At 42.1% G+C, this 10867-nt stretch overlaps 1 protein-coding gene across 1 annotated transcript in view; it reads right to left on the bottom strand.

The window, feature by feature from the left end:
* Positions 1 to 1412: 1412 nt before the first annotated feature.
* Positions 1413 to 10867, bottom strand: part of htr2aa (5-hydroxytryptamine (serotonin) receptor 2A, genome duplicate a) — a 232839-nt gene continuing 223384 nt past the window's right edge. Inside the window, exon 3 of the mRNA XM_037686635.1 lies at positions 1413 to 2275. Within this exon, the coding sequence (XP_037542563.1) occupies positions 1413 to 2275 (863 nt within the window). The remainder of the gene's footprint in view (positions 2276 to 10867) is intronic.

Below are 10867 nucleotides of genomic sequence, written 5' to 3'. Positions count from 1 at the left end.
TGAAACAGGCCACAAAGCACAACTAATAACTTTGATAATTTGAAGAGATAAAACTTGTATCTTTCTGACCGTCCCTCTCTGCTGTGCTTCACTCTTTTCCATAAAGGCCTCCCTGAAGAGGAGGCTGTTCACTTCACACTTGAGCAAGAAACTCTTTTTTTACATTGGGGGGGAGGGGAAAGGGATAGAGCGGGCTGATTTACATCACTTACCCCTTTCTGTATTACTATCAGGCTATCGTCACAGTTTAGTAATATAAAAATAAAATGTTTTTATTTATTGACCCACGTTTTGCTTTATATCCCAGAAGGAAAATTAAAATTTATAATTCTGGCTTGCACAAAGCATTCTGAGTTACTGATTGTCTGTCTTCAGTCTCTCCCACATTCACAAATTTTTAAATAACATTTAAACACAGTACCCACCCACCATAGCACTGGACACACTGTGTAAAGACCGAAACAACAGTGACAGTGTGCACTGATAGTTGTATAAGAACACGATAGAAAATGACTTTTACAAATACAATAACATTGAAATCAACTATTCCTGCAGATATAATCTGTTAACAGTATCAATACTGCTTTATGGCAGCTACAATATTTATCGTCTCACTTGAAAATATATATATTTTTTAATCTTAGCAATGTATAGAGTCATATTTAAAAAAAAAAAAAACATTGGAAGAATTAAGTTTTTCTTCCCTTTTTGGCAGCTTGATCCGACTTCTGAGTGTTTGGATGAAGGTGTGGCAGGCTGTCCCTTTCTGACACTCGTTCTGTAAAGTGGATTTAAATCCAGTCTAATCCTCCTTGATCCACCCACAGGTGCAATAAGATGGATGGCAAGGTGCCAGGTAGCTGGCAGAATGAAAGGGTTTGTGGCTTCACATCATCAAAGCACCCACTGGAAAAAAACATTAGGTTTTATATTCTGTTTCGTGTAAGGAATAAGTACCATAAAAAAGTCATTTCTGTCACTCTTTGAAATGGGCTTAAACCTAAATATCTCTCTCTTATCTTTTACACAATATTTATTTTTTCACCTTTTTGTTGAAATTCCAAAACTAGATCATACATTTAAATTTTAATTCAGGTAAGAAGAATGGATTTTCTTTATTGCTGGTTAAACTGGAAAAGTGATGAGCAACGAAAAGCTCTACCAGTTGCTTCTTGATGGATCTGCAGCTGGAAGAATTTGAGGATAAAATTGCAGCTGACGTTGGAAATTGTTGATGATGTAGAAGCTTGTAGTCATTATGTCTAATGGATTGAGTAACGTAACTTTGGTATATTAACTTTAAATATAAAACTTTTCACTCCAAAGAGCAGTGTGACTGTATACTGTTTAGGTTTCAATCGTTCCAGGACTTGTACCTGATTTACCATTAACCAGGATTTCCTTTCATCTTTTTATACTCTGCTCTCATCTTTGTCTTTGTAGCTTTTGCCCTTTCTACACTGTGTTGTTTCCTTTGCAGGTAGGAAGAATTCCTTCCTCTCCTTATTACAGTGTGCTGTTCCATTCCGTAACTTCTCAACGTCACTCAGGGGTAGCTGCGTGGAGTTGTAGGCCAGAGGTGGGATGGTGTTGACCAGTATGAGTTGAAGAGGTTTCTTCTCTGGCTGATACTGACAGCATATGTAGCGCTGGAAAGCTGTGCGGTATGTTTTATTAAATAATGTGTAGACCAATGGATTAACAGCAGAGGATAAGTATCCAACCCAGACAAAAATGTTCAGCAGATCTCCCATGACCTCTGGATTACATGGGGCTCGGTGACACACCACTACCAGCACATTGGTGATGAAAAACGGGCACCACATGACCACAAAGAGAAAAAACACCACTCCGAGCACCTTAGATGCCTTCTGCTCATTGCTGATGGACTGCATGGTGCGCCGCCCAAACAATGGGCCAGAGAAACTACCCCGAGTGCCACCAAGGCCACCACTGCTTCCTCTTCCACCAACCTCTCGACTTATGGAACGCCTGAAGAGTTTGTCAGAGGATACAGACGTTTGTGACAGGAAGCTCAGGGTGAATGTAGTGCTCCATTTGGGCCGTGGAACCAGCTGGTCCAAGCAGAGCGTGGCTTCATTCTGTAGAGCATTGATAGTCAGGAAGTAGGTGACGATCATGATGGTCAAAGGAACAAAAAATGCAACAAAGGAGCCCACAAGCACAAAGTTGGCATCTGTCAGTAAGCAGACGCCATCTTTAAAAACCTTGGAGTGGTCTCTTAGTCCAAGCACAGGAATAGGCATTGAGATTCCTGCAGAGAGGAAGGAAAGAACAGGAGGTCAATAAATTGTTACACATTGAGGAAACCTTTGCAATTCAAGTAAATACTATTGTTTGTGCCTGTGAGAAAGTGGGCAGATGAAAGAATAACAGGGTCTAAGAAGAAAAGAGTAACAATACTGAGCAGCAGAGAAAAAAAAATCTGCATTGTGTAGGGATATACAGGCGTCCCTGAATGTCATTTTATAACATACTTTTCTTTCTGATAACTGAGTGAGTTCATTTTGTGAAGATTTCTCTTAAAGAAAAAAAAGGAAACTCCTCTCCCTTAAAGAACAACAACTGAGACATCCCACCCCTGTTTCAGACCTGGGACAGTTTAAACCTTTTTTTCAGCATCCCTAAGTCTGGAAAATATCCAAAAGACACTTTTATTTTGTGCAAAGACAACCAAAGATCAAATAAATCTAAATAATATCTGAAAGCCCTTTCTGTGAACCCAAAATGGACAATTTGAGTTACAACAGATCACCCAAGAAATTCTGGTATCACTTTGTACCAACATCCAACCAAACTACTCTTCAATTATCGTAAATGAGGATGATAACAGAAAAGCCTTGTCCCTGTTCAAAGGATTCCTGTGCAGTCTGACACCCATGTTCCTCTTTTCTGCATTGGGAAGACTGACACAGACTTTTATTCACATTCTGGAGAAGCAATATTTTGTTTTCCTGTAATTAAATAATTGTTTACTGGGAATAACTAATTTGCCTTGTATTTTTTTCTTACAGGAATACTTGTAGTCCAAAAAGATGGCAAACTTGTTTTCTGTTTGCAAAGTTAAAAAAGTGTTTTTATTGATTTTAATCTCGCTTCAAGATAGAAGTGTTACATTTGTCGTATTTAAGGACTTTTCAGCAAAGTATATTAAAATAATAATTAAGTAAATTAAAGTAAAGCCAAATTGGCTATAAGGTCCTGCCCTTTCATTCTGATTGGTTCAAACTGACCAACCCCTCAAAGTTAGGAGGTGTGATTGGAAGTTGCAGTCTGAGGAAGACCCTCAGATGAGTAGATGAGAAAGAGATGAAGAAAAGTGAAGAAGAGGAGAAGTAAGCTTTTGGGACTCAAACAACCTACTTATATATAAAAAATTCAAAGAAGAAAAATTAAAGTTTCAACTTGAGAAAAGTTTTGATAGAAGTTTATGATTCTGAAAGAATAAACAGCATTTTCAGAGATTTTTATACAGCTTTATACTCACCCCAGATAAACTCATCAGATAATGAAATTGATTGAAATTACTGGGAACAGTAACATCTCCAAAACTCAAATAATATCTCAGCTACAGCCCCAAATCCTAAATGAGTTGAAAAGGAGGTGTCACGGATGCAGAGCAGGTGCAAAGTAGAGAGAGAAAGGTAGAAGAATGATATTCAAACCATCTCTTCCATCGATCATGATTGGCAATGTGAGATCACTGGAAAACAAGTTGGATGAACTTCACGCCCTAACAAGGACCCAGCCAGAGTATCGGGAATGCAGTTTTATGTGTTTCATTGAGACATGGCTGCAGGATCATATCCCCAACTCCAGCATTTCTCTGCCAGGCTTTCAGATCATACGAGCAGACAGAGATTTAAAGAGGAGTGGCAAAAAAGGAGGTGGGTTGGCAGTGCTTGTGAACAACAGATGGTATAATCCTGGACATGTTACTGTGAAGTGTCATCTCTGCAGTCCAGATATTGAACTGTTAGCACTAAGTTGTTGTCCATATTATTTACCAAGAGAGTTCACCAGTGTTATTTTGGCAACTGTTTACATTCCACCCAATGATGTTGCAGAGACTGTGTGTGATGTCATCAGCTCCGAGGTTGCTAAGCTACAGACACAACACCCTAGTGCGTTTGTTGCAATATCTGGGGATTTTAATCATGTCTCTGTAAGGATGGTACCATTTGGTGGCTTGGTTTGTGTCTGTGTTTCCCTAGTGTTTTCTCTTTAGTTTAATTGGTGCCATCCTTGTCTCGTCACAGCTGTTTGTAATCACGTCTCGTCTTGTCCTTGTATATAAGCCGTCTGTTCAGTCTTGTTCTTTGTCGCGTCGTCTTCGTTGGGCCCCTGTGTCTTCTGAGTCGTCTGAGTTTCCTGTATACCTCTGAGCTTCCCGTGCCTTCATCCCGTTTGTAAGTTGTGCTGCCTCGTCAGCCTGTTATTTTTGTATTTTATTATTTATCATTAAATTTCTATTTTTTTACTTCTGCCGAGTTGAGTCCCTGTCCGCACTACTGGGCTCGCCCTGACCAGAAAACCCTGACAGTCTCTCTCTCTGTTACACTTCCGACATTCCAACAGTTTGTCAGCTGCTCTACCAGAGAAAACAAAATGCTGGACTTGTTTTATGCAAATGTCAAGGATTCATACATCACTAAAGCAAGACCCCTTCTTGGCAAATCAGATCACAATATTGTGTTTCTCTGCTCAAAATATAAACCCCTTGTTCAGAGGCAACCTGTAATAAAGAGAACTGTGGAAAAAATGGTCAATGGAAGCTGGAGAAGTCCTGCGGGGATGTTTTGAGGCTACAGACTGGGATGCACTGTGTCAACAACATGGAGAGGATATCAATGCCACGACTGAGTGTGTGACCGATTATATAAACTTCTGTGTAAACAACACCATCCCCACCAGAACACTGAGATGCTTCCCCAATAACAAGCCCTGGATCACCACTGACTTGAAGGAACTGCTAAACCAGAAAAAAAGAGCTTTCAGGGATGGAGACAGAATTATTGAGGAGTACACAGAAGCAAATAAAAGTCAAGATAAGAAACAGCAAGGATGTTTACAAGAAGAAGCTGGAGAGCAAGCTCCAGCAGAACAATATCAGAGAGGTGTGGTCAGGGATGAAGAAGATCACAGGCTTCAAACAGAAGGATGATCAGAAGGTTGGAATCCTGGACAGAGCCAATGAACTGAACACATTCTTCTACAGGTTCAGTTCAGGAACAAGCTCAGCATCCTCCTCTCTTGCCCACAGCCAAACAGATATACCACCCTCCTTTGACCCAAGGCTGTTCTGTCACACCTCATATATTTTATCTACCACCTCAGTCATGGACACTTCTACATGTTGGTCTTCAACCAAATCAGAAGATTCTGATACCTTCTTTGCCTCCCCACTCTGCATCTCCAGAAGTCAGGTGAGGAAGCAGCTGGAGAGACTGAACTGGAATAAGGCTGCAGGTCCATATGGTGTCAGTTCCAGAGTCCTGAAGGTCTGTGCAGAGCAGCTTTGTGGGGTTCTGCAGCACCTCTTCAACCTTAGCCTGACCCAGGAGAAGGTTTCATTGTTGTGGAAAACCTCCTGCCTTGTTCCAGTACCAAAGAAAACTCACCCATCAGTCCTTAACCACTATAGACATGTTGCCCTGACATCCCACATCATGAAGGTCATAGAGAGACTTTTGTTGACCGACCAGACTAAACAAACAAGCACATATCAGGACCCACTACAGTTTGCTTATCGGCGTGGACTTGGAGTTCAAGATGCCATCATACACCTGCTTCAGCAAACCCACTGTCATCTAGAAAAGGCAGAGAGCACTGCAAGAGTCATGTTCTTTGATTACTGAGTCTTTACTTTTGTTGTTGCGGATGGCTGATTCTGATTAAAGAGGTTGAAGCAGAACAACTCAGAATCAAAGTTTCAGCCTGCCTCAGCAATGCCAAACCACTACCTTCCAACATCAGTAGAGAAGAGAGGGATGCACTCACCCCTCTTAGCAAGGACAAAAACATCATCATTCTCCCAGCAGACAAAGGAAGGTGCACAGTGATTTTGAATCAGAAAGAGTATCATAAGAAAGTCATGACACTCTTTAGTGACTTAACCACTTATGAACCTCTGAAAAGAGATCCAGGAAGTGGTTACAAGAACAAGTTAATAGATTGCCTGAAAATTATGGAGCAGGTCAAGGCTATTGACTGTATTCTGTACCACAGACTGTACCCAGGGGAGACCACACCTAGTCTGTATGGTTTACCAAAAATCCACAAACAAGGTGTACCTTTAAGACCAATTACTAGCATGATTAACTCTGTCACTTACAATGTTTCCAAATATCTAGCGTCTGTACTCATCCCTTTAGTTGGCAGCTCAGAACATCACCTACAGAACACCATGGACTTTGTGGATAAGGTGAAGGATGTCATCATGGAGACTGATGAAACAATGGTCTCTTTTAATGTCACATCACTCTTTACGTGCATTTCTGATGATGATGCAGTAGAGGTGGTCTCTTGAAACTGTTTTTGCAGTCAACCTACTTCACATATGGGGAGCAATAGTATAGGCAGAAACATGGGTGTGCTATGGGGTCTCCAGTTTCTCCTACTGTGGCCAACCTTTACATGGAGGAGGTAGAAAAGAGAGCCTTGGTGTCCTTTTCAGGGACACCACAAAGTCATTGGTTCAGGTATGCTGACGACACCTGGGTTAAAATTAAATCTCAGGAAGTCCAACATTTTACTGACCACATCAACTCTGTGGATAAATACATCAAGTTCACATTAGAAGATGTAAAAATGTCAGGTTGGCTTTCTTGGACTGTGAGGTCTCAGTCTCTGATAGAGGATATTTACAAACTGAGGTGTACCAAAAACCCACCCACACAGACCAGTATTTGCTGTTCGACTTCCATCACCCTTTGGAGCACAAGTTAGGAGTCATCAGGACTCTGTACCACACTCAGGAGCCAGGCAGAAGGAGAAATCCCACACAAGACAGGCTCTAGAGCAATGTGGATATCCTAACTGGGCCATTCTGAAAGCAGAGAAGAAACCCAAACAGGACTTCAGTCAGCCATCAGGTGAAAAGGAGGAACCCAGACCCAGACCAGTGGTCATCCCATATGTTGAGGGAGTATCAGAGAAACTGAGTTGGTTATTTTCTAAACACAACATCCCAGTGGCTTTTAAACCCCAAAATACATTATGGCAAAGACTGGTTCATCCCAAAGATCCAGTTTCCCGGCACAAACAGAGAAATATTGTGTATGCTGTTCAGTGTCAGGAGGGCTGTGATCAGTCTTACATCGGGGAAACTAAACAGCCACTGGCCAAAAGGATGGCCCAGCACAGAAGAGCAATAACATCAGGCCAAGACTGTCCACACTCATCTCCAGGCCAGTGGGCACTCTTTCAGGGATAAAGATGTTCACATCTTGGATAGAGAGGAACGATGAATTGAGAGAGGAGTAAAGGAGGCCATCTTTGTGAAAAGAAATTGTCCATCATTAAACAGGGGTGGAGGCCTCCGTGTTCAACTGTCCCCCTCTTACAATGCTGTTATTGCTATTATCACTCAGCCCTATGTGAATAGTAAACAGCCATCAGTGTGCTAATGATCCATCGTTAGGTTAATGGTCCTTCTTGATCATGTGAGCAGCTGGTTTTGGTTGTCAGCAGCAAAACTGGTTTGTCCACTTTGAGAAGGTGCTATTTATAAGACTGAACTGAATACAGCACCTCAGACTGAGGACGTCTTTCGGATGAAAGACGAAATGTTTCTACATTTTTTTTTGTTGTTTTGCTTTGTTTTGTTTTTTGAATGTCCAAAGGACATTCAAGGATTTAAGGATTAACAATTAAAGGATTTAATTGTTTTAGATTTTTCTACCTGGATTATTGAACATGCATCAGGATACCCTTACAATACATTTGGGTCTCCCAGGTCTGACCGTCATCCTCCCCCACCATCGAAGCCAACTCACCACCAAGTAGTCATCAGTGGACAACTCCACTCCTCTCTTCACCTGAGTGTCCAAGACATGCGGCTGCAGATCAGATGAGACGACAACAAAGTCAATCATCGAACTGTGGCTTAGGGTGTCCTGGTGCCAAGAGCACATATGGGCACCTTTATGTTTGAACATGATGTTCGTGATGGACAATCCATGACAAGCACAGAAGTCCAATAACAGAACACCACTCGAGTTCAGATCGGGGGTGGGGGGGTGGGGGGGGGGGCATTCCTTCCAACCACACCCCTCCAGATCTCACTGTCATTGCCCACGTGAGCATTGAAGTCCCCCAGTAGAACAAGGGAGTCCCCAGGAGGCGCACTCTCCAGTGCCCCCTCCAAGGACTCCAAAAAGGGTGGGTAATCTGAGCTGCTGTTTTGCGCTTAAGCACAAACAACAGTCAGAACCCATCCGCCCACATGTAGTCGGAGGTAGGCTACCCTCTCGTTCACCGGGGTGAACCCCAATTTACAGGCACCAAGATGGGGAGCAATAAGTATGCCCACTCCTGCTCAGCACCTCTCACCAGGGGTAACTCCAGAGTGGACGAGTGTCCAACCCCTCTCAAGGAAACTGGTTCCAGAGCCAGAACCATGCGTTGAGGTGAGTCCGACTATTTCTAGACGGAATCTCTCAGCCTCACACACCAGCTCAGGCTCCTTCCCCACCAGAGAGGTGACATTCCACATCCCAATAGCCAGCTTCTGTAGCCGAGGATCAGACCGCCAGGGTCCCCGACCTTGGCCACCACCCATCCCACATTGCACCCGACCACTTTGGCCCCTCCCACAGGTGGTGAGCCCATGGGAAGGGGGACCCATGTCGCCTCTTCGGGCTGTGCCCGGCCGGGCTCCATGGGTAAAAGCCCGGCCACCAGGCGCTCGCCAGCATGCCCCACCTCCAGGCCCGGCTCCATAGTGGGGCCCCAGTGACCCACGTCCGGGCGAGGGGACATTGTTTCCTTAGATTATACTCGTCATAAGGGGTCTTTGGGCTGCACTTTGTCTGGTCCCTCACCTAGGACCTGTCTGCCTTGGGTGACCCTACTAGGGGCATAAAGCCCGACAGCATAGCTCCTAGGATCATTGGGACACTCAAACCCCTCCACCATGGTAAGGTGGCAGCCCAGGAGGGGCATTATTATTCTATTCTATTCTATTCTATTCTATTCTATTCTATTCTATTCTATTCTATAAATATAATATTGTAGCTGAAACTGTGATCTGTTTATTTTATTTTTCTAACTTTTATCAAGCAACTTTGTTAACAGGCTGCTAGAGCAAGAGAACAAACTGAATATTGCTGCTCTGTGTGTGTGTATGGTCAACCTAATAAAGTCAGGTGGCATTTTAGATAAATACCTGCCTACAGTGGTGCAGTGAGACGATGTTTGAACATGACATTTCTATATGTCCTAGGGAAATCAAAGATGTAAAAATTCTATCAGAGGTGAACAATGGCTGTAAATAGCAACATTTATTGTTAAATATGATGCCTCCACATTTCCAAGTTTCAGTGAAAAAAATAAACTATCATGTTTGTGTAATGTTGACTGAGGTGGTTCATTATATTCAGTTTAACTGATTCCTTCGAGATTTGCTTGACAGTGTTAGATTTCCTTACATATTATTTTGTTATGATCAGTTTTAATTCTCTGGTGAATGCCTAATTCAATCTTATAAGTGTAGTGCTTGTGTAAAACAGTGGGGAAACAATAGTGATGGTTCAGCATTTTAAACAGAGTGTTTCTGTAATTCATTGTTTTTATGCATGCCTGGTTTTACCTTTGCTGGATTCAGATGCTATAGAAAATTGTGAGTGTGTCACTTTAATTATTTTTTTTTTTTTTTTTTTGTCACTTGCTGCTCTAAGATGATTCAAACTAATGAAATCTAACATTTTCATGCCAAAGATTTAGCTGTCAGGGAAGTGATGAAGGTGAAGGCAGTGATTCATCTGAAAGATTTTGATCTGAGGAAAAATGTCAGTTTATCAAAAATCTACAGTGTAACTGTAATGTGTCATACCTGCTGTCTGGTGAGTCACATTCTGTTACATGTAACTGAGAGAATTTTCAAAACTGCAATTTCAAAATCCATTTTTAACCTCTTAACAACTGTGTTAAAGATTTTGACCACACACTTTGTTGTGAAAACACAATAATAAAATATTCATTTGGAACATTTGAATCATTATTTTTAGATAAATTTTTACTCAAATGCACAAAGTATGACATTTCCTTTTCTCTGATGTTCAGTCTTTCATGCTGATATATGCGTGACGATGGTGACGAGGACCCAATTACAAGCACACTTTCAGAGGTGGGTGGTTTATTTTTAACAAGCAGCAGAAGCAGCACTAATCAAGCAGGGGATCCAGAGAGGAACTGAGCATGGCTAAAAACTTAACGTATGAACACCTAAAGAAGGCTGAAAATCTGACAAAAAACCTGTGAGTATAAATTTACTCCAGGAAGTGGTATCACATGCAGTTGTGGTGAATGTTACCAGTAACCTAAAACTTAGTGAGGCGGGAAATAAAGCACAACCAAGTTAGAACAAGCAACTAATGCCCCTTTTCCACAGCTCCTCATCAGCCCGGTTCGGCTCGGTTCAACTCGACTCGGTTCGGTACACATTGTGTTTCCATAGCCCCTTTCAGTACCAGTTCTAGTGGGCAGGGTTCAAATCGACGTCATAGGCCTCACCAGCTGGTGGCGGTGAGATGCTGAAACAGGTCTCAGTACAGGGTGAGAATTTATTTTGAAGTTTCTGGTAAATTAAAAAGAATACAGATTATTAAAATTATCAATTAAACTC

The sequence above is a fragment of the Nematolebias whitei genome, chromosome 13 (genome assembly GCF_014905685.2).
Source record: "Nematolebias whitei isolate Nwh7 chromosome 13, NemWhi1, whole genome shotgun sequence".
In the NCBI taxonomy this organism is placed as follows: Eukaryota; Metazoa; Chordata; class Actinopteri; order Cyprinodontiformes; family Rivulidae; genus Nematolebias; species Nematolebias whitei.
Note: the sequence above shows the minus strand (reverse complement) of the source record. Positions and strands in the feature narration are given on the sequence as shown.